The 25,387-nt window shown below is 35.7% G+C and overlaps 1 protein-coding gene across 1 annotated transcript in view; it reads left to right on the top strand.

Moving 5' to 3' along the window:
• The window catches only part of LOC120427221 (uncharacterized), a 106,290-nt gene that overhangs the window by 69,689 nt on the left and 11,214 nt on the right, over window positions 1-25,387 (top strand). Inside the window, exons 4-5 of the mRNA XM_039592084.2 lie at window positions 7,428-7,733; window positions 13,868-15,528. Coding sequence (XP_039448018.1) covers window positions 7,428-7,733; window positions 13,868-15,528 — 1,967 coding nt within the window. The remainder of the gene's footprint in view (window positions 1-7,427; window positions 7,734-13,867; window positions 15,529-25,387) is intronic.

The following is a 25,387-nucleotide window of genomic DNA, read 5'->3' as shown; positions in this document are numbered from 1 at the left end:
AGCGAATAATTTGATTGAATTTGACCTCGTAGACCCACCTTCATGTATACATATCGACTCAGAATCATGTTCTGAGCAAATGCAAGAAATCCAATCATGTTATACATTTTCAGAAGACCTTTACAATGAGCCCAAAACACTGAAGATCTGACAATCCTATCAAAAGTTATTAGCACTTAAGTGTTATTTATACACTTTTTGGAGGCCGGATCTCAAATATTTCAATATGATGTGTGATGGGGGATTCCGGACTCCGTTGGGATACCTCGGCCCTCCTATGTGGGTTTTTGGTCAATTTAACAAAACAAAATCCACAGAACAATGCCGGAAATTATGCAAAAATGCATGGCACACGGAAAAAAAAGTGTTCCGGAAATCATGCAAATCGTACCATGAAATCGTGAATATCGCGATTTTTGCTTTACGAATTTTTGAACTATGCATATTGGGCACGAATTATCCAGGAATCGTGAATAAATATGCATGACTTTCCATGGCCGATTTCACTCGTAAACGTGAATAATGTTCATGATTTCATGAAATAGATGCATGTAGTCGTGAAAAATATTCACGATTTTATGAATAAAAATTCATGATTACGGTCGAAAAAATATACATCGTGAATAAAAATTCATGATTTCATGCATAAAATTCATGAAATCGTGAATTTTTATGCATGAATTCGTGCACAAAATTCATGAGTTCTGGAATATTTTTTATGATTTATTTTTGAAGGCGTAAAAAAATTCGAGATATCATGTATAAACTTCATGAAATCATGCATAAATTTCATGAATTCGTGATTTTTTTTTATGAATTCATGAATTCAATTCACGTTTACGAGTATATTCGGGCATGTCTAATCATGCATATTTATTCACGGCTACTGGTTTATTCGTGACCAATATGCATAGTTCAAAAATTCGTAAAGTAAAACTCATAATATTCACGATTTCATGGTACGATTTTCACAATTTCCGGATTACTTTTTCTGTTCATTTACCATATTGTTCCACTGGGTGCAAATAACGGAATTGACAAGGAACCCTGTTTTGTGAAAAAACGGAGGACATTTTATATATTGCCAATGTACTCTGGCCCCACCTGGCCACTTTGGAACTGGTCACCGGTTCCCGGTGGTCACTGTGGACAATTTGGAATGTGCAAGGAACCCTATCTTGTGACATATCAAAATTCATGAAATTTAAAACTGTGGCCATTGTATGTGATGCCAATGTACTCTGGCCCCACTTGGCCACTTTAGAACCGGTCACCGGTTCCCGGTGGTCACTGGGGACATTTTGGAATGTGCAAGGAACCCTGTCATGTGACATATCAAAATTCATGAAATTCAAATCTTTGGCCATTTTAAGTGATGCCAACGTACTCTGGCCCCACTTGGCCACTTTGGAACCGGTCACCGCTTACCGGTGGTCACTGGGGACATTTTGGAATGTGCAAGGAACCCTGTCTTGTGACATATCAAAATTCATGAAATTTAAAACTGTGGCCATTGTATGTGATGCCAATGTACTCTGGCCCCACTTGGCCACTTTGGAACCGGTCATCGGTTACCGGTGGTCACTGGGGACATTTTGGAATGTGCAAGGAACCCTGTCTTGTGACATATCAAAATTCATGAAATTTAAAACTGTGGCCATTGTATGTGATGCCAATGTACTCTTGCCCCACTTGGCCACTTTGGAACCGGTCACCGGTTACCGGTGGTCACTAGGGACATTTTGGAATGTGCAAGGAACCCTATCTTGTGACATATCAAAATTCATGAAATTTAAAACTGTGGCCATTGTATGTGATGCCAATGTACTCTGGCCCCACTTGGCCACTTTGGAACCGGTCACCGATTCCCGGTGGTCACTAGGGACATTTTGGAATGTGCAAGGAACCCTGTCTTGTGACATATCAAAATTCATGAAATTTAAAACTGTGGCCATTGTATGTGATGCCAATGTACTCTGGCCCCACTTGGCCACTTTGGAACCGGTCATCGGTTACCGGTGGTCACTGGGGACATTTTGGAATGTGCAAGGAACCCTGTCTTGTGACATATCAAAATTCATGAAATTTAAAACTGTGGCCATTGTATGTGATGCCAATGTACTCTGGCCCCACTTGGCCACTTTGGAACCGGTCATCGGTTACCGGTGGTCACTGGGGACATTTTGGAATGTGCAAGGAACCCTGTCTTGTGACATATCAAAATTCATGAAATTTAAAACTGTGGCCATTGTATGTGATGCCAATGTACTCTGGCCCCACTTGGCCACTTTGGAACCGGTCACCGGTTCCCGGTGGTCACTAAGGACATTTTGGAATGTGCAAGGAACCCTGTCTTGTGACATATCAAAATTCATGAAATTTAAAACTGTGGCCATTGTATGTGATGCCAATGTACTCTGGCCCCACTTGGCCACTTTGGAACCGGTCATCGGTTACCGGTGGTCACTGGGGACATTTTGGAATGTGCAAGGAACCCTGTCTTGTGACATATCAAAATTCATGAAATTTAAAACTGTGGCCATTGTATGCGATGCCAATGTACTCTGGCCCCACTTGGCCACTTTGGAACCGGTCACCGCTTACCGGTGGTCACTGGGGACATTTTGGAATGTGCAAGGAACCCTGTCTTGTGACATATCAAAATTCATGAAATTTAAAACTGTGGCCATTGTATGTGATGCCAATGTACTCTGGCTCCATCTGGCCATCTTGGAACTGATTACCGGTCACTGCGGAAGAATTCTAAATTAACAAAGGTCCCAGTTATGTGATGTTCAAAAATGCCTTAAATAAATGAAAAATACAATCATAACTTTAGTAAAACCAACATTCAAAACTTGACATGAGCATTTCGGAAACGTTAATTGGGTACCGATCGTTTCTATACAAAAATACAACAAAAACTTTAATTAAATACAAAAAGACCTAAGGGATTTCATGTGCAGTCCAGACTCGATTGTCTGATTGTCTGAGTTCATAATAGAATAATCGATAATTCGTATAATTAAGCCATTATTTTTTGTCTCATTAAGAACTCCAGTTACAATAAAGTGATTAATTACAATAATGGGGTTTTTTTTGTTAATGCAGATGATCAAACACTTTAATTTGACGAAAATAGATTCATAGAGAGTTGAATTGAAAATTTGAAAAATAAAAAAAAACACCGAAATAAAATACTCAACATACTCAACAAATCTTAAAATCTTAAAATACTTCAATAGGCAAAATAAATTAAATACTTCAAAAACTCAAAATATTTGAAATACGCAAAATACATAAAATAAATAAAATGCTCAAAATGCTTAAAAAACTAAAAAAAACTTTTTTTGTATACTTTATTAAAGAGTTTTTAAGCCGAAAACTGGTTCAACTCTTAACTTAAAATAATTAAAATACTTGAAAACTTTAAAATACTTAAAATACTAAAAATACTTAAAATACTTAAAATACTTAAAATACTTAAAATACTTAAAATACTTAAAATACTTAAAATACTTAAAATACTTAAAATACTTAAAATACTTAAAATACTTAAAATACTTAAAATACTTAAAATACTTAAAATACTTAAAATACTTAAAATACTTAAAATACTTAAAATACTTAAAATACTTAAAATACTTAAAATACTTAAAATACTTAAAATACTTAAAATACTTAAAATACTTAAAATACTTAAAATACTTAAAATACTTAAAATACTTAAAATACTTAAAATACTTAAAATACTTAAAATACTCAAAATACTTAAAATACTTAAAATACTTAAAATACTTAAAATACTTAAAATACTTAAAATACTTAAAATACTTTAAAAACTTAAAATACCTAAAATACTTAAAATACATAAAATACTTAAAATACTTAAAAAACTTAAAATACTTAAAAAACTTAAAATATTTAAAATACTTAAAATACTTAAAATACTTAAAATACTTAAAATACTAAAAATACTTAAAATACTTAAAATACTTAAAATACTTAAAATACTTAAAATATTTAAAATACTTAAAATTCTTAAAAAACTTTAAATACTTTAAATACTTAAAATACTTAAAATACTTAAAATACTTAACATACTAAAAATACTTAAAATACTTAAAATACTTAAAATACTTAAAATACATAAAATAATTAAAATATTAAAAAAACTTAAAATACTTAAAATACTTAAAATACTTAAAATACTTAAAATACTTAAAATACTTAAAATACTTAAAATACTTAAAATACTTAAAATACATAAAATAATTAAAATATTAAAAAAACTTAAAATACTTAAAATACTTAAAATACTTAAAATACTTAAAATACTTAAAATACTTAAAATACTTAAAATACTTAAAATACTCAAAATACTTAAAATACTTAAAATACTTAAAATACTTAAAATACTTAAAATACTTAAAATACTTAAAATACTTAAAATACTTAAAATACTTAAAATACTTAAAATACTTAAAATACTTAAAATACTTAAAATACTTAAAATACTTAAAATACTTAAAATACTTAAAATACTTAAAATACTTAAAATACTTAAAATACTTAAAATACTTAAAATACTTAAAATACTTAAAATACTTAAAATACTTAAAATACTTAAAATACTTAAAATACTTAAAATACTTAAAATACTTAAAATACTTAAAATACTTAAAATACTTAAAATACTTAAAATACTTAAAATACTTAAAATACTTCAAATACTTAAAATACTTAAAATACTTAAAATACTTAAAATACTTAAAATACTTAAAATACTTAAAATACTTAAAATACTTAAAATACTTAAAAATACTTAAAATACTTAAAATACTTAAAATACTTAAAATACTTAAAATACTTAAAATACTTAAAATACTTAAAATACTTAAAATACTTAAAATACTTAAAATACTTAAAATACTTAAAATACTTAAAATACTTAAAATACTTAAAATACTTAAATAAATTAAAATACTTTAAATACTTAAAATACTTTAAATACATAAAATACTCAAAATACTTTAAATATGTTAAATACTTTAAAAAATAATTAGCTACAATATTATAATTATTAACATACTTAACATACTTTAAAGAACATCTTTCAAAGGCTTAAAAAACTTGAAATACTTAAAAATTTTAAAACCTGGAAAATAATTGAAATACTTAAAAACTTTAAAAACATAGAATATTAAAATACCTGAAAAAATGAAAATACTTAAAATCACACCTTAAAAAAATGAATATTTCAAATACTTAAAATATTTGAAATACTTGAAATATTATAATACCTAGAAAAAATTAAATGCTTAAAATTATTTAAATACTTAACAAATTTTAAACACTTCAATAATTTCAAATACTTGAAATGATTAAAAACTTTAAAAACATATAATATCAAAAAACCTTAACAAATGAATATACTTAAAATCATTAGCATATTAAACATACTTCAAAAATAAATATTTCAAATACTTAACATATTTTTAAAACTTATACAATATTAAAATACCTAGAAAAAAATAAATGCTTAAAATTATTTAAATACTCAACAAACTTTAAACACTTTGAATATTTAAAATACTTGAAATACTTAAAAACTTTTAAAAGTCACAATATTTACATCCCTGGAAAAATAAAAATACCTAAATTCATTAGCATATTTAACATACCTCAAAATAATAGTAATTCAAAAAACTTATTATACAATACAAAATTAAAGTACCTAAGAAAATATAATTGCTTAAAATGCTTAAAAACAGCTTATGTTTACAATATTAAAATCATTAAAATTATTAACATACTTTACCTGTCCCCATTTCTAGCTCAAAACAAATCGCCGAAATGTCACTCAGCGCATCCACGGGAACCAATAAAAAACGGGATTTTTTCGTTTCCAAAACCAAAACAAACCTCACAGTCTGTCACACGCGTAGAATGCCCCGACAATTGACAGAAAACCGAAATCCCTACGAGTCCGCGACCAAGAAACTGTCACACGCGGAGATAAAACACGGGAACAGTCTTATGGATCATGTTCCCTTTGATTCGGCAATCAAAACAAACACGCGAACCAACCGGGAACTGTTCTGCCTTTTGCAGATTGTCCTCACTCTTACCTTGTTACTCCTCCTGCCGCTCGGTCCTCCTCCCGCGCTCTGTCCTCCTCCTGCCGCTCGGTCCTCCTCCTGCCGCCCGGTCCTCTTCCTGCAACTTGGTCCTCCTCCTGCTAGCTCTTGGCTCCGTTGCCATTTCCAACGGAACGGCCGCAGATCTTTTCCCGGTTCCGGTGGACAGCACCTCCAAATCCCGGGTCCACAAATCACGGTCTCTTTCACCGGCAAACACAACAAACAGGACACGACAAGTCACAACGCGATTGACTTCGTGGCTAATAAACACGCGGCTGAACTGGCGAGCGAAAAACAAACTTGACAGTTCTAGCGAAACTGTTCTTGATTGATCAAGATCACTCGTCATAAACATGGATAAAAATTCATAAACCCATGAATGTTATGCACGAATTCATGCATTTTATTCATGAAATCATGTAAACTTTCATGAAATCATGAAAAACATGATTCATAAATTCGCGAATAAAATTTTACGGCGTAAAATTTACGCATGCATAAATAATCGTAAAATCATGAATATTTTTCATGAATTCATGAAGTTTAGTCATGACTTCATGTAAATCAGTCATGAAATCATGAATAGTGATATGCATGATTTCATGAAGGAAAATTCATGAATATTCGTAAAAATATTTTAGCCATGAATAAAATTCATAAATTCGTGCATTTTTATGCACGATTTCATGAATAAAATTCATGAAATCATGAAAGGTATCACGAAATCATGCACAAATTTATTCACGAATTCATGAATCGAAATTCACGATTTCTCGCACAGTTTTTTTTCCGTGCATTCTCCTACTACATTATCCTGCAAAAATAACAGACATGGTTAAGTCGACGACGTTAAGTCCTACGGGGCATCAGAACCAAAAAAATAGTAAAAATAATGACAAATCTGGATCTTTTGCAACCGGAAGCATCCAATTTGGTCAATTCTACCAAAAGTTATAAGATTTTGAAAAATTAGTTGTCAATTGAATTCCTAATGATTGCGAGAAAACTCTAGTCGTGTACAATACATTTTTGAAAACTTTATCCTTAATAATATTTCTATATAATATTTCAAAATGAAACAGTTTTATGACCTATGTAATTTGTTAAGTTTTTACTCTCCTTTGTTAAAAAACACTTTACTTAAAAGGCATGCGGGTCCTGATAGTTTATTTTAAATATGCTAGCAAATATATTTATTATAGGCAATTTTGTATTTTTTTTATTACAATAGAAATGGCTTTTCAAATTTAAAAAAAAATTAAAACTCTTCTCTCCCCCTTCCAGGCTTACCTGCGCGCCATCAACAGTGGCGTGGACGACATCCGCGAGCTGCTGCTGACGGAGGAGGCCCGCCTGGAGCTGGCCCCGTCCGGCCCCCAGCTGGTCAGCCACAGCACCAAGTCGCGCAAGGTCGTCGACAGCGAGGACACCGACATCCAGCTGTCGGCCAAACCGGACGGCACGCTCGTCACGGAGAAGACGCAAACGCGCCAGCACGAGGTCCTGTTCGACGACGACCTGCCCGGGGACGAACGGCTGAGCACCGGCATCGATCAGGTGGACAGCGCCGAGCGGATCGTCGATCAAAAGGTGACCTTGGCGGAGAACACGTTTTTTTTTTTTCTTTCTTAACGCGAAACTAACGGGTTGATTGTGTTGTGGGGAACGGGAAATCCAAATTTGGTCATGGGGGCAGGTTTTTGGACAACTATTTATTGTTTATTTATTGGTATTGGCCTTCAGATAAATGTGCAAATTAGCGAGTGATGTGTCTATTTTGAGTATTCATCAACACAGTTTTGCAAACAATCCTACAGTGATGAATTTACACAACGCCTGAATCCAATTATTTAAATTTAATTTTTGCAATTCCGTCGTGAAACTACTTACGTTTCCTGTCATTCTTGAACGACGAAATAGCCTACTTTTCTGTACCAAAAATAGCAGAATCGAATAGCAACACTTTTCAAAATAAATGCTGAAAAGTTCTAATTTTCAGCACTGAAATGGGTGCTGAAAAGTTGAATTTTTCAGCACTTGTTTCGAAAAGTAACACTTTCCAACATTTTTTTGATTTAAACGATTTATTGACAAAATACATGAAAATTCGACTTAAGATTTCACTCAATGGGTGTTTTTCGAAATTGCAAAAAATGTTGTATGGAACTCGTGGCAAAACTTGTTTTTTCAGCACTCGTCGTATTTATCCAACTCGGTGAACCTCGTTGGATAAATGTACGACTCGTGCTGAAAAAATCCTTTTTTTGCAACTTGTTGTATAAACTACTATTTTGTATTCTTTTGTAACCAATTTCGAAAATTCAGGATGCTTTAGAAAAACATTATTTTAATAAGGAATTGATCATTAATAACATATATATCACATATTCCTAACTTTTGTAATAGCTGCAAAATAATATTTTTCTTATATCCAATTTTAGACCAAATTTAAAAAAATGTAAAATCATTTTTGTTGAAAAGGCCTGAAAATTTTACTAAACATTAACATTGAAAACTGAACCAATAGTTTGTGAGATATCGTCAGTTGAAAATTACAATACAGATAACACTTAAAAAAAACTAATTTTCATCGATTTGAATTCTTAGTTAAACTGTTAATTAAGATTGCTGATGTTGATGCTGATTTTTTAAAACGCTTTTTGTACTTCCGTCGTGGTGAAACTAGCTACTTTTCCTGTCATTCTCGTGCGACGAAACGGCCTACTTTTCTTTACCAAAAATAGCAGAATGAAGCCTTTCAATACCAGTGCCGAATAGTTCAACTCTTCAGCACTGAAATGGGTGCTAAAAAGATTAACTTTTCAGCACTAGTATTGAAAAGTAACATTTTTAATATGTTTTGTTTTGATCGGTGAATTTACTTAGCACATGGACGTTTGGCATAAAATTCTATCTAAAAAGCGTTTTTTTAACTATTATGTCACTAGAAATTATTTCCAAAAAAACACTATTTTAATTTTATTTTCGGACATAACATGTCATCTTTTAAGAAAATACTAGAAAGGGCAAAAAGTCTTCACCAAATAATAAATGTCAGGAAAAAAAAAGATTTTCCAAATAATTAAAAAAAAAGTCAGCCAAATTTTTGGGCTCAATTTTTAATGTAAAATTTGTAATTTTGATAAAGTGCACAAGTGCCACGGCGTCTTTTTCAGGGGGGTAGTATTTTTTGAGAAATAGCAAGAAAACTGTCATATACATATGAAAGTGTGGAACATCCCCGTTCATTTGCGGGGCGAACGAAAATCTTTGGTCGGGAAAAATCAAAGTTATCCTCATTTGAAGTTTTTGAACTTTTTTCCTATGGGGCGAAATTTCGTCTATTTCAATTTAGTATTGTTATAAGTGTACATAGACATGATTTATGGTTCAATTCATATCATTTCTTATGGGAAATGATGCAAGGAACATTTTTCCTGAAGCACGCAAAGTGATTGAAAATAAGGGAAAAAAGTTATAAAGGTTTTATTGGAAATTTGGGAGATTTTCTGATAAAATTGCACACCCCTTTCCCAAAAACCGCAATGTTTTTGATATTCATATCATTATTTTGATGAATTTTTTTTTAGAAATGTTTCTGGGCCCATTGAGTATACAAATCACTACAGAAAAGTGTAATTGGTTGGGTTTATGCTCAACTGTAAGTAACTTTTATGAATTTTGGATTTCAACCGAATCAACATATTTTGGTGTGTTTTTGTTATAAAATGTACCGTTTTCATTAGATTTTCAAATTTGTATTAGTCTTATTAAAACTCACAAGAGATCTCGTACTTATTTTGAGGTCAGGTGATAATATTGTAAATCAAAATCAAATCAAACCATCCACATTAACGACCCCCGGGTCTTTTGTGGTCTCTATTGCAAGTTTCTGCTCGAACCTAGGAGTCCGAAGGCTTGAATGGGGAGAGCACCCATACCTCTTTCTACTCCAAGGAACCTTCCACCTCAGTGTTTGAAGGTCCAAAGGTCGTCATTTGGATTGCGAGTCCAACCGCCGCCAGCGATTCCACCGGAATAGGCTTGGTTTGGTGTGTTGTTTGTACACCTGGAATGACTTAACGGCCTAACAACCAAGGCCGGGACCGACATTTTACTTCCTCATCCGATGGAAAGTTGGAGCAGATGGGAATCGAACCCAGAATCATCCGCTTACAAAGCGGACAGCGTAACCATTCGGCCACGCACTGCCACTGTAAATAAAAAGATCAATTATTTGTGTGTTTTTTAGCAAAACAATTTAATTGTTGTATTGTTCGTTGTTTCAAATTTGAATGCCATACTTGTTTAGTATGTTAAGCTCAATTATTTGAGATAAAATTATTAGATTTACATATATTTAAACTTTTTAATGATTTTTACGCAATATTTATGTTATGTTACCAATAATTGCAAGTTCAACTCTGTAGTTTCAATACAAATAATATAGCCCAAATGGAAACACAAATTAACAAAAGGCATAGCAATAGAAACCCTGTAATTGTATTTACACTGCATGTCTCAATTAAATAAAAAAATATCATGTGGACCATGTACTCACAAAAAAAGTGAGATTTTAATGTAAACGGTACATTTTATAACAAAAACACACCAAAATATGTTGATTCGGTTGAAATCCAAAATTCATAAAAGTTACTTACAGTTGAGCATAAACCCAATTAATTACACTTTTCTGTAGTGATTTGTATACTCAATGGGCCCAGAAACATTTCTAAAAAAAAATTCATCAAAATAATGATATGAATATCAAAAACATTGCGGTTTTTGGGAAAGGGGTGTGCAATTTTATCAGAAAATCTCCCAAATTTCCAATAAAACCTTTATAACTTTTTTCCCTTATTTTCAATCACTTTGCGTGCTTCAGGAAAAATGTTCCTTGCATCATTTCCCATAAGAAATGATATGAATTGAACCATAAATCATGTCTATGTACACTTATAACAATACTAAATTGAAATAGACGAAATTTCGCCCCATAGGAAAAAAGTTCAAAAACTTCAAATGAGGATAACTTTGATTTTTCCCGACCAAAGATTTTCGTTCGCCCCGCAAATGAACGGGGATGTTCCACACTTTCATATGTATATGACAGTTTTCTTGCTATTTCTCAAAAAATACTACCCCCCTGAAAAAGACGCCGTGGTGCCCTTGTTTGCCCAAAAAAAAGAGCTAAGAAAACGTTTTGAAAAAACTTATTTTGACATTTTTTAAATGTTTGCTTAATTTTAAAATTTATAAAAAACATTTATTGAAAAAAGCAGAAAATTTAACAAAAATTGAACTAATAATTTCTGAGAAATCGCAAGCGATAACTACTGAATGTAGAAAAAAATATTAAAAGTTAAGTCTAGAAAGGCAAAATTTGTGCAATAAATGTAACAAAAATTATTGAAAATTATGCAAAAGTCGAGAAACTGAGTTTTTTTTTTTTTTTTTTTTCAAATAACAAATATAATACAGTCCAGATTCGATTATCCTATGTTTCGATTATCCGAATGGAACATTGGCAAATCGAATCATGTGCAAAACTATTATTTTTAATTCTGTCGTGAAACTACTCACTTTTCCTGTCATTCTCGAGCGACGAAATGGCCTACTTTTCTCTAATCTAATCTTATCTAATCTAACACAAACGCAGCCAGTCCGATGAAAGCATGCTGGAAAGTCTTGTGATAAGATTACGCCCCAAGCACTTTTCTTGTAAATATTAATAATTGCAATACATCCGAGATCACCCGAAAATTTAATACAAAAATTAAAGCGGCCAGCCCTACTGCGTTGTGTTTACCGCAGAGAGGATTCTGTGAACGGATCACATTCCACAGAATCTACAGGGGAGGAAGGATGCGTGGACATACCGTACCAAACGCTCCGGATCAGTTGAGTGTGGTGTGTTAGTGTAAATTTGGCAGATAATTATATTTTTAGGGGGAAGTGGAATTGGGCAAAATGGGATTAAGGAATGGGAAAGTGAGGAAGGGGTAGGAGGGCTATTGAATTTATAGTATAATGATATAAGGGAATATAATCATTTAGCAAATAATGATGGAAAGCACTCACCAAGAATCAGCAAATCTTAAAATCTTCGAAAGACACAGCCAGATTGTGTCCCAACCTGCAGCTCCTATGTTCTTAGGAGCCGCCAATCCGGCCGCATCAAATCAGCCAAAATTTCCTCGTCATCTGTGCGATTGAGGCTCTATCCCAGGTCAGCGACGTCTTCCCGGACATGCAGCAACGCAACGCGAATCCCGGATACCTCCACCATCTCTACCTTGTCCACTGCCACTCACAAGTTCGTCTAGAACTAGCCGATAAGAATTTGACGGAAATCCTTAGAAGACGAAAAAACGTGGAGCGAAAAATCCGACGAAATGGCCTACTTTTCTCTACCAAAAAACCGCAGGATGGAAAATTAATGCTTTTCAATAGCAGTGCCGAAAAGTTCTACTTCTCAGCACTGAAATGGGTGTTGAAAAGTTGAACTTTTTAGTACTAGTATTGAAAAGTAAGATTTTCAATATTTTTTTTGTTTTGATAGGTGAATTTACTTAGCACTTGTTTGGTATAAAATTTCATTGAAAAAGCGTTTTTCGAAATTGCAAAAAAAATGTTGTATAGAACTCGTTTTTTCGATTTTTTCATCACTCGTCGTTTTTATCCAACTCGGTAAACCTCGTTGGGTAATTGTACGACTCATGCTGAAAGAATCTTCTTTTTGCAACTTGTTGCATAAACTACTACAGTCATCCCTCATATTCGGATCAGTTTACAGATCGGCAAATGTTCAACAAATCATATAAAATCGATAATTAAACATAATGATTTGCTTTTACCTTCATGTGAAAGCTTTTCTTGCGATCTTTCGATAGGTGTATAGACCTTTATGTTTTATATCAAGTTTTCAAAGAAAAACATTGACCCTTGAAATCCACAAATTCGGAACACTTTTTTCTCACGGATGTAAACAAACTTTTTTTTCTCTCCAGGAGTACATATTTTTTACAAAATAATGACTTTGCACTCTGAAACCAATAAAACTCATGCTTAGTAATACATTATGAATGGTCTGATAACTTTTTTTTGTGAAAATATCAGTTAAATTCAGGTGTTTCACAATTGTGGGAGGCGCAATAACATCCCACAATCATGGAACAGGAAATTTGGAGGCAGTGTTTTGGTGCTCTGGATAAAATTGTCTTGAAAAGCAGTTTTTGTTTAAAAAGTATTACTTTTACCTAAAAATAGAAGGGTCGACAGAAAAGCTGCATTTGGCATATTATTGACAAATTATCACAAAAGTGTTCCGAATTTGTGGGTGTTCGGAATATGTGAGATGACTGTATCTTATGTTTTATTATATTTTCTTACTTTTAACATCAAATTAGAGTTTTGTGACCCGAATTTACTCAAATTTTATTGGTTGATTGCCTATTAAGTTACCAAATGCATTTTCTCAATATTTCATCACAGCCATTTTGGCAGCCATCTTGGATTTAAAAATTCTAAATCACTTTCTTTAGAGTATTCTAGGCTGACTTTTTTTAATCGAGTCTGGACTGTCCTACAAACGAAAAAAATAAGAGAAATTCAAATTAGGTTTTTGATCACCTACACAACTACACTAAATTAATGTATGATACTTTTACTAATTTACAATAAATTAATTAACTCTCTCTTCCTCTTTCCCCCTTTTCCCACAGGCCTCCTCCGCGCGATACTTCAAGCAGCGCGATGAGCAGCACGTGGATCTGATCGACTCCGCCGGACAGGTCGTGGGCCACGAGATGCGCTACTCGGCGGAAAACACCCAGATGGAAAAGGACGCCACCGGACGTCCGGAGAACCTGCTCTCCGAGTGGGACTCGCTCTCGGATCGTCTGCGAAAGGCCCGCCGGTTGGGGCGCCACTCGACGCCCAAGGAGGTCGCTGGGGTGGTTACGGGACTGCCGCAGCCGTTGATCGATCGGACGGATGCGTTGACGAAGCGGCCGCTCGATTTTGACCGGGAGGACGAGACGCGGAAGCACGAGACGAGCAAGTGGTTGGAGAGTCACTTTGGGAGTGAGTCGAGGTCGTCGCGGGGATCGCGGGACGATCTGGATGAGCTGGTGGAGCCGACGAAGAAGACATACTTTAATGTGACGATCAAGAGTAATGAGGATGGTCATGGGTTGAGTTCGGTGGGGAAGGTTGTGTTGCCGGAGCGGGAGGAACCTGTGGGGCGGAAGTACTTCCAGGGGGTGAGTGAGTGGAACGAGAGGAATCGGTACCGGGGGTCGCGGGAGAATTTGGTTGATGGGGATGAGTACGGTGGGTACAGGTCGTCGGGGAAGTTGAAGGACTCTTCGTACAAGGAGGACTCGGCGTACGTTTCTTCGTCGACGTATTTTACGACGCCGCGATCGCCGAAGCACTTGAAGGATAGTAACTTCAACGCGAGGTACGGACGGGAGGCACGATCGGTGTCGCCTGATCGTATTGAGTACGTCGTTCAGGAGGATCGCCCGGCGGTTCCGCAGCGGAAGAAGGCGCTGGAGAGGAAGTTGACGAACGGGAGTGGGATGATGCAGAAGCAGCACGTTGTGGAGGTGGCCCCGCCGCAGGTCATCGAATATCGCGCACCGCGCAGCCGATCGATTTCACCGATACAGATCCCCCCGGCGGCGACGACCTTGCGCAAGCCCTACCAGAAGACGCGCTTCAGCAGCATCCAGGATCTTAGTCACACGTCGTCCCGCAACGGGACCGCCAACGGCAACTCGCGCGCCCAGAGCACGCCGCCCAAGAGCAAGGTCGGCTCGGCGATCGGGAACAGCATCCGCAAGCTGGTCGGCAAGATCCGGTCGGCCAGCGCCGAACGCAAACTACGTCTCAAATCAGCCGTCAAGCAAAGTCGAAGATCACCCTCCCCGACCTCCTCGTCCGCCGCCGCCGCCGCCAAACGCAACAGCTCGTCCAGTGCAACCTACCAGCAGTACAACGTCATCGACGGTCACATTGGACGAGGATACTCACCACCACCACCACCAACTCAACCTCCATCGGCAGCTGCTTTGCAAAACCAGTCAGCCCAACGCACAGTCAGTCACAAACAGAACGGCAACCCGGTCAGACGTCCAGAAGTACGCGATCGTGATCCAGCAAGCTACGACCGGCGCGGATCGTCCGACATCGTGTCCGACATGACGACCAACAGCGCGGGCATTCCGATCCCCAAGCAAAAGTACTACCTCGGCGAGAATCCGTACGGCGGGAGCATCTTTGGCAAGGAGAACAAGTACGGGGAAGGGGCGGCAGGTCGTGCAGGTCAACAGCAGCGGATGACCGAGGAGAGGATCGTGACGTCGTCGTCGCATGCGAGGTAAGAGGGGGGAACGCGCCCACACGTGCCCGCGGGGTAGGACTAATTGAAAAAGTGCGCGCCGAAATTATTGAAAGGGGTGAAGAAGTGTGTGTGTGTGTTTGTGTGTGCGAGTGCAGAGCAGGTTTCTATTTCGTCGTAGCGCGAATTTGAATGAAGAGTGGGACCTTGTTCAGTAATTGTGATTGATTGTCGCGTCGCGGATTTTTAGTGACAATAGATGGGGTTGATTGTTGGGAAAGTAGCTGCTGACGATGGGATTAAAACTTATTTGGAAAGGGATCGGATTTCAGCATGTTGCAAAAAGATAATAACGATGTTGTCTTGCCATATTTTATATGATTTTTAAGCAATCAATTGGCCACCACAAAAAGCTCTTTGATATGAAAAAATAACTTATGCGTACATAAAAACTTCAAGTTAATATTTCATTTTAAAAATAATTGGAAGGCCGGAAAATTATCGATTTTAAATGACATCGAAAAATCAAGATTGTAACATAATATTTTAATTGTTATAAATTAAGCATATAAAGGCAATGAGCCAAATGTGTGAAACCATTTCCACGGTCAGAATGATTCCATACCATTCCGTACGGATTTAATTTGTACTCTTCTGTTTGCGGAAAAATCTCAAACCTATCAAAGTCACCCCGTTTTATGGTACTTTTGATTTTGAGGGTAGAATCGGATGAGAATACAGGATGAATGCAAGTTGAACATTCAGATCAACCATACAAGATTTGCATAACTCGTAGGCGCATTTGTAATTGAATCTGCATTACCACACTAAACATAGCCTTAACGGCAATAAAATTCTTCCAATAATAGATGAGAAAAAATGAAAGCTTCCCCATTAGAAACAAAAACCACTCGCCTAGAGAGGCTTCTTAGACCATTCATCTTCCCAAAAAACCATCCATCTTCAAGCGAAACTTACTTGAAGATACCCTGGAGAATTTCCCTTATCCTCTCAAAAAAAGTGGAGCATCAAAAATTCACACATTTCAAGACTCTTTCTTGTCCCGGTGTGCGGTGGAGATGGGAGCAGCCGGCGATGCATGAAAAAAGATCATTCCTAGACACTATTGTGTTTCATATCTAAAGTTTTTTTAAAAGGTCCTTTAAAAGGTCTTTCATATGTTTATAGGACCTTTTCAAAAAAAACTCTAGATATGTTTATAGGACCTAATAAAAAAAACTCTGGATTTGTTCAAACAGTTGAAAAGCATATTAGGGGAAATATACCCTTTCTAATCAAACACCTATCTTCGTCATATGGACAGTTTGATGCTCGATTAAAGCTACATCAATACTATTTAGGCTATAAACTTACCAGCAACAGCACCGCCTCAATTAAGCACACAAATTTATGCCACTTGCTGGTCAAAAAGATCAAATTTAATGCACTTTTGATCATAATTTCTATTCAGCGAGACCATTTCTCATCATTTTGGTGGCACACACATCCACACGCAAGATGAGAGCTTAACTGCTTAAAGTCGCCATCAATATCTATTCACTTGCGCTAACGATTTCAAAATTGCTTCCAACTACCGGCAACATGTTCTTTTGCAAATTAGTTTGTCACTTGCTTGAAAAATAATCCCGAAACATGTAAATAATTAGCAAGCGCCATCAAAAAACAAACGCGCCAAGTGTTTTGACGTTTGACTTTTGACGACCCATTCCAATCGAAGACTGAAGAAAACCGTGCGAGAAGCCAAGGCAAATGAAGAACAAAAAGTGGCCACCAACACCAACAGCAGCGCCTGTTGGAGTGAGTCAGTGATGCCAGGAAATTTTCTCTATACACGGAGAAAAAAGAGTTCCCAAAATCGTGAACAAGCGTTCATGAAAATGGGAACCACGAACAAAGTGTTCAAATTTCATGGTACGTTTTTCAAAATCGTACCATGGGATTTGAACACTTTGTTCGAGGTGCTCATTTTCATGAACGCTTGTTCACGATAGTGAGAACTCTTTTTTTCCGTGTAAGTGCTACTTTTCGTGAGTGTTTGCTTAAAATTTCATCACAATTGGCAGACCCAAAAGAGCGCTGGAAGAAAAAAGAACTATGCTGAAAATAGAAAAATGGGCGTGGCCCAATGCATTCTCGACTGATTAGAATACATCTGGGATGAAAGTGAAAGTAAACAGAAATGTTCACAAAAAGTTGCTCTACTCGTTGATGTACTTGGTTTCAGTAAATTTTAAGAAACACTCCAGATTATCCAGCATAACTCAAACATCCGCTTATTAGGCTTAAAATGGGTATATTTCCCCTAGGCCGTTGCAAATTTGTTTGGGTGAGACTTAGAAAACATCAATTTTCCTGTTTTTAAACCTTTGCATGGCAATATCTCACACAGTAAAAAAAAATGGCAATATCTCAGCAACATAGGGTCATATCAACAAAGTTCAAATAAGCAAAATATAGAAAAAAAAATCAGCTTTTCAAAAAAATATTTGTTTCATAAGTGGGCAAACATGTGCACTAATAACTGCGACTATTTTCAAAAAAGTTACCTAAACTGGCTATAACTTGAAAACGGTGTACTTTATCAAAATTTCACTAAAGTACTTTTTGGTTGCAAATTCGGTTTAACATCGAAAAATGAAGTTGAAATTTTTTTGCGACCAATAATTCGTTTTTTTAATATGTTTTGATTCAAAAATTTATAACTCGTTCAAAGATTTTTTGCCCGTGCTGGAAATTTCTGAAAAGTTTGTATTGGATGTCTCCTAAAATATATCAGAAAATGAAAAAAATAAAAATAGTGTTTTTTTTTTTGCAAATTAAGTTTTAGTGACAAAAAGTGAAAATAAAAATCATAGCTGCCTAATTTGTATGGAAAATGATAAGGACAAACTAATGATGCAAAATGGCTTCTTTGGGCATACCGATGGCACTAAAAAAGTTTCAGCCAGATTAATAAATACAAAAAAACGAATACCCAAAATCTCAGAGAATTGCTCATAAGGTGTCTTTCACTCTTGAGCCTATTGAGGCAATGGATCTTTATGGTCTAGAAAAAGTAAATTGAAATGAACATATAATCACGATATGTAAAATGCTTCTACAGACAACACAAAAAAAAACATTTTTTTAATTGATACATGCTGAATTAAGATTTGAATGTTTTTTTCTAAAACAAACATGGCCGCCAAATAGCCGATAGGGTATGATGCAAAATTAACCAAAAAGCCGTCCACCCGCATGGATATTTATAATGAATCAAAAATGTTTGTAGAAATCTGACTTTTTCAGCAATTTTGAATTGTTTTTTTTTGTATGGGAATCACTAGCGTGCCCAGGGTGGGGCAACATGGGGCAGTTGCCCCACCATCCTCGGAAATTTGTTCTAAAATTGGGCAGGGGGTGTCCATAAACGACGAAATTTTCAAAACTCTAATATTTTTGCCCCACCTTCCTTGAGGACCTGGGCACGCTAGTGATGGGAATGCTGTTTTTTATCATTTTTTTTATTTTCCAATCAGAAAAAAACTGAAACAGAGTCATACCAGAACAAGTTTTTTTCGGTGCCTTTTTAATTTTAATTTTGTTTGAAAAATAGGAAATTGGAAACCCCACTTTTTTATTAATTAATTTCCGTTTTATTTTTGAGCTAAATTTTCATACTGTGCTGCTAGTTTCTTGATCAAACTGGTGCAGAGGTGCCAGTTTAAGCATTCTCAGTTTATTTTGTGAGTTTTGTTTATTTTTCAAACAAACCTTAACAGACCGATTCTTCGGCTCCTTTTCAACAAAATTCCCAAGTTTTTTTCAGCGTTTTGGCTGTAGTGGCAAAATTAAAGAAGAAACTCCCCAATGTTATTACATATTTGAAAAGATAATTGGTTTTTTTAACATAGAAATGCCATGCATAATGAACAATATTATACCTGTGCTTCTCCTGAAATGAAAATGTAGCGTGACGGGACAACATCATAAAACTGGAATTTTAAAAGGCATACCAAAAAAATCGACACAGTTTTGCCAGATTAATTTTTAAAACTTTTGCTCTTCTACACATTATCACAAATTGAAAAACGAATCTTTTGCTCTTTGAACTGAAAGATTTGGTTGAGATTTGAGTTTTTGCCAGCCATTTCTTTTCGTGACGGGACAACGAAAGGAGCAGATTTATGAAAAAACTCCGCTCCCATTCAATGACTTGCAGACCTTATTTGGTCAATATTTTTGGCATTTCAGATAAGAAAACGCATTTAAAGCACATTGAAATTATTAGATCATAATTAAAATGAAATTTTTCATATAAAAAATCACATTGAAAGTTGAAAAAAGTGACATTTTGGTGTAGCTTCGCTAAGAATCGGTCAACAGAAAATTAGATTGCGGGATAATATTTGCTAAGAAAGAAAAAGTTTTCAAGATAAAATTGAAGATCACAGTTCCTGCGCCGCTCGTTCATTTGTCTAATCTGAATTTATTAGTAAAGTTTGCATTTTGATAAACATTAAAATTAAGGGATAAATTGAAATGATTCTAGAAAAGCGCAACTGTTAGCTTAAATCGAAGATTTTTAATGCAAATATTCCTGTTTACTTAATTGTAAAAAAAATCTGTCTCATGGAAAAACAGTGTAGAAAAATTCACAACGATGAGCGTGTATTTAGATATTAAATTAGAGATTATAAAGTTCAAAGGAAGCCGCTGCCCATAAGGGGTGGGTGCGGGTGGCACCTGCCTGCACCTCGTGTTGATTCAATTACGCGGCATATTATAATGCACGACACTGAGTGGTGGACATGATTGTTATTTAAATATTAACAAAACACCCGTTTCAATCAAGTTGGAATAAACTTGAGTGACGACGACCAGTCGATGCATTATCTCACCAAAGCGTTGCAACGGTCGAAAGGATGCATCAGCAATGTGTTCACAGTGTTTTGCATTGGATCACGAAGCTTTGCTGGGGGCTCTCTGTATTTACCCTCCCTGACTGAAAAGTCCGTCAGACGTCCGTCGTTTGTCGTCCGTGCAATCGTACGACGTCGCACGACAATGTCGTACAACTTTCGCGCGAATGTCATACGTTTTTGCACCAAAATGTCGTATTTGTCGTGCGATCGATAATCGAAATTGTACGACATTTGACCGACGTCGCACGGTTTTGTTATTTAGGATGTCGCGCCTTTGTCGTGTGCTGTCATTTTGGATTTTTAGGTTATGTTTCAAATAAAAATAGTTGTTTTAGAGCATTTATTGTTTATTTTCATTTATTATGATTATTTTACAATCGATTAGCATGTTAATTGTTGAATTAATCTCACCATCTCTTTACTCGAGATTTGTTTGACGCTCCAAGTTGAATTTGGTCGGTTTCAGCTAAGTTGGGTTGAAGAAGGTGCTCCGTAGGTTTTGATCGTGTCATGCCGCTTGACCGGATTGTTTTTGTCGATCCTTTTCGGCCGATCTGCAAAATTTTCACTTCGTTTTATCGGTCAATTTCCTCCATCGGAGGCTCCGAGCTCACGCCGGAACTGGTGGCGAATTGCGGTAGTTCTTTCTGTCTTGCGTCTTTGTCTTGCGGTTCCTAGGTCATGGCGTTGTCGTTCTGGAACTCGTTCAGGATGCTAATTTGGTGCAGAACCGGCGGCTGTGTGGGTGGAAGACATTTCTTGCCGGTGAAACCACTGTTGAGATCTTCGGCGCGCAGTGGAACCAACATTCGAACTGTTTGGAGAAAGAAACTTTTTTTTAACATGAAATTTTTACCAAATAAGCCATTTTTACCTGAATCGTCTTGGATTGCCTAAAGCGCTTCTGATTCAAGATCGGGAAGTAGGCCAGCTTTATTATACACAGGTGGCGTTTGCACGTCTCAATCTCCAGAATCGAAAGCAACGGAATGGTCAAGTTCTTGGCCTTCTGGTAGGTCACCCGTATCAGCCCGTATCCGAATATGACGTGTGTCTTGCCCGTCCTTGTACTGCCGCAATTATCCACGATGGAATGCACCTCACCCACTTAACCTCCGGCCATCACCTTTAGGATCGTTTTCTCCGTTGGATTAGGCCTCCTCGTGCTCCTCGTAGCCGACGGACTGTAAAGATCCTGATAAAGCCACGCCAACCTTGGATTTTTCTGAATGTCCGGCCCATTCGTTGAAGTCGTCCACCTCCACGAGCACAAAGTTGTCCTTCAGCTGGGAGTCAAAAACCCACTCCCTTGACCTCCTTCTCCTGGTAATGGTTTCCAGAAAGGAATTTGAAGACGTTTTGAAGACGCAAGTGTCTATTAAAATCTTACTCTTCTCTGACTTCACCGCATTACTGAACCGATTCTTTTTTAAAAACTTCTGACAAAACAGACTTTGCCGCTCTTCTGTTCATGAAACATGTTCGAACATGAATAAAACTTTCAAAGTGTTTGCGACGACACGGTAAAGTCATCGAGCTGTCAAAAAATCGATGAGAAAAACCATGTCGGGCATGTCAAGTGTTTGTCGTCCGTTTGTCGTCCATTCGACCAATCGATATCGAAACGGTAAAATCAAAACCGTGCGACAACTCGTACGACGTGCGACATTTTTCAAACAGGGCTGTGGGGTGACACAACCAATCGAAAAGTCGCTTCACTTTCAACTCAATCATTAAATCGTCGATGGCAATATAATAAAATAAAAGTTTCCGAACATAAATTGAGACTTTTTGGTTTGAGGCTTTATTCGCAGAGTTTGCGGTTACTTAATTTTGCGAGCTGATGAATGACCATTTTGGCATGTTCCCCAAAACAGACGATATCTGTAAAAGGAGGGGTCTCGCTGACTCTTTGTACAAATGACTGCAGCGGTTGACGTGCGTATAATTCAGAAATCAATTTTCCGATCAGTCTGCTGGCTCTTTTTAGGGAGGAGAGTTGCCCACATTGCAGAAACATGAGGCGAACTTTGTACTCGTAGTTCGGCCAGTTTGGCGTTGGTGTGTCTCACAGTCGACTCTAGAGAGTTTGGTCCTGAAGTGGTCACAACTGTGGACCAGGGCAGCCTCTGGACAAAGGCACTTGAAAACTACTGAAACCATTCCCACGCTCCGAATCGAGATTTGCAATCGATAACCTGTTTGTTTCATTTAGATCTCCTAACAAATCTTGGTTCATTAAAATAAATTGTTTGAAAGAACGCTCGAATTCAAATAAAATCAATAAAAAATAACAACTCCGCAAATTTTTCGCAACCTTCAACATTGCAAGCAACCTTGGATTAGTTGACACCTGCGTGATTTAACGGCCCGTTGTTGTTGTCACACGCGCCGTTGCTAGTTTAAAACGAACAAGAAATTTACATTCCACCGTTGCACCGCCCGTCTAGCGCGCTTGTTGGGCGAGAAAACCTGCATTGCGAATTGGCACCAGATTTGGCTTTGGCTTGATTTGATTTGCCCTGTGGTGAGGTGTGAAATCAATAACAGCAGAAAATCAAGATCGCGACATTGATTCGGCAGAAAGCGCGAAAACTGTTGTAAATCAATTTTTATGTTGTACCTCAGTGGCATGAGACATGTCAATACAACTGTCACTTTTTACACGGCGCTCACGAACACTATCAAAACAAACGTTTGGTAGTGTGTGTGAACTCCTTGTAAAAAGGGTGTCAAACTAAAATGTGACCCCGTTCGTTTGAAAACAGTTGGTGTCAAACCATCGGGGTTTGAGTGTATCTCAAAAACTTTTTTTTACGATTTTACTTATGTGAAATCCATCACAAATTTAACCGCATTGTACGAAACGTACTTTTTGTGAAACTATCAATTGGCCCCACATTTTTTGAGTGTTTTTTTTTTCTTCTCATTTTTCATATAAGTAGGGTTAGTGAAATTTCACGATTTCGCGGACAGCGTGAAATCCGCGAAATTTGTTTTTTTTCCGCGAAATCCCGTGAATTTTTATGTTTGTGCAAAGCTGTAACGATTTTTCTCAAAATGATTTACCTAACTCAAATAGGAATAAACATAATCTTATGAACTACTATAGAATTAAGTGAGTTAATACCCTTGTTCAATTATTAACATAGGGTAAGTGATTTTTGATGATTTCGTGGTCGGCGTGAAATTCGTGAAATTTATCAATTTTCTCAAATCATGTTTGTTTTTAAATTTTTTGGAAATTAAATATGTCTTTATTGAACTTTCTTATAATAATTACATTTCATTTACATTCTAAGTGGAGTTTGTTTTTAAATATTTCATCCATACAGACTATTTAGGTAAATTTTATTAGTTTTCAATTGAAAAGCTTGTGTTTTATATATTTGAAGAATTGTTCAGATTTTTCAGTGTTTTTAGAAACATACTAAGTTTAGTAATATTTTCATTCACTGAATAACAATTTTACTGCTATTTTTTGAAAGGTTTAGTTTGAAAAAAAAATTAAAAGAATCGTGATTTGTTTTATTAAAAACTTAACAGATTTTTTCTGAGTCCTATTGAATTTTAGCGATATTTGATTATTTGGGTGGATAATTCCCGTGAAAGTAAAAAAAAATACTACTTTTTTTGTTTTTATTGTTGTATAAAAATTTTGATTTCGTTACAAATTATATTATTTTTTACTTTTGATTTAAAATTTAAATTTTGAAAAGGGAGATAATAAAAAATGTTAATTTGCTAAATGTCGCAAAAAAATCAAATTATTTCACTCATTTTTGTTGGACAAGATTGTTAAATCTTGCTTTGATATGAAATTCAATAAAATGAAGCAAATCAGCGAAAACTTTTTAACATGCCCTACATTTTATTTCAAAATATATTTAGAGTCTATCCATAAACTAGGTGGAATCTTTTTGAAAATTAGGAGATTTTTTTTGTGTCACGTTCAAATTTATGAAAGATTTTTTTGTTTATTGAAGAATAATATATAATGAAGCATGAAAAGTAGTTTCTGTGATTCAAACATAAGATTTTCAGAGTTATTTTAACATTTTTCACGTTCCGCGAAATCTGCGTGAAATTTTGTGTTTTGAAATTGAGGTCTCCGTGAAATTTGCAATTTTCGAGCGTGAAAAATCACTAAGCCTACATAGAGAGGGTCTGAACTTAAACTGGAACTTACCAAAAATTACTACATATTTATTTTAACGATAAATGTGCGAGGTATTAGTAAGGAACATGGCCAAAGTTGACAAAAAGTAAAATAAAAAAAAACAAAAAAGTTCAAAAATTAGGAGACTGACTGAGTACCCGACTTTCCAGAACCTCAAATAATAAGACCTTTGATTATTTTTGTTTTCATACACTCAAAGTCAGAAGTATCCCTCAAAAGGGTACTTTCAATCCTCAAAAAGGATACTTTCTATCCTTTTTTAAAGTTCACCCGGCGTCAAATTCAGTATGTCAATTTCAGTACATATTCGATACCCTTTTTAAGGGTGACGACGGGTGAACTTGAAAAAATGATACTTTTTACTTTGAGTGTAGCTTGTTTTTATTATGTCCTTTTAGGTGCTGCGACCAGGTTAGGACCGTGGAATATGACTTCTGATTGATGATTGCTAAAACTGTTTATACAAAGTGAACATCAATCACCAAACAAAAAAAAAATTAAATCAATTTTTTTCGATAAAATTCAAAAATACATAAGATTTTCTGATTTTCAACTTTGCCAAACATTTTTTTTTAATTTTGTCTAAGTTAAAAACTGGGCGCTGAATAGTGGTTTGCAAAACGGCCTCAATTTTCAACTGTCAAATTGGAACCAGTTTACTGTTCGCCAAAAGTAAGGAGTATTGTTATCGATCATTAAATTTTTGTTTTAGAAGAATGAAAAAAAATGTGGCTTTTGAAGGCCTGGAGTTGAAGTCAACAAATCTTTAGAAAGATGAAGATGAAATCGTTAT

The sequence above is a fragment of the Culex pipiens genome, chromosome 1 (assembly GCF_016801865.2).
Source record: "Culex pipiens pallens isolate TS chromosome 1, TS_CPP_V2, whole genome shotgun sequence".
NCBI classification, from domain to species: Eukaryota; Metazoa; Arthropoda; class Insecta; order Diptera; family Culicidae; genus Culex; species Culex pipiens.
Note: the sequence above shows the minus strand (reverse complement) of the source record. Positions and strands in the feature narration are given on the sequence as shown.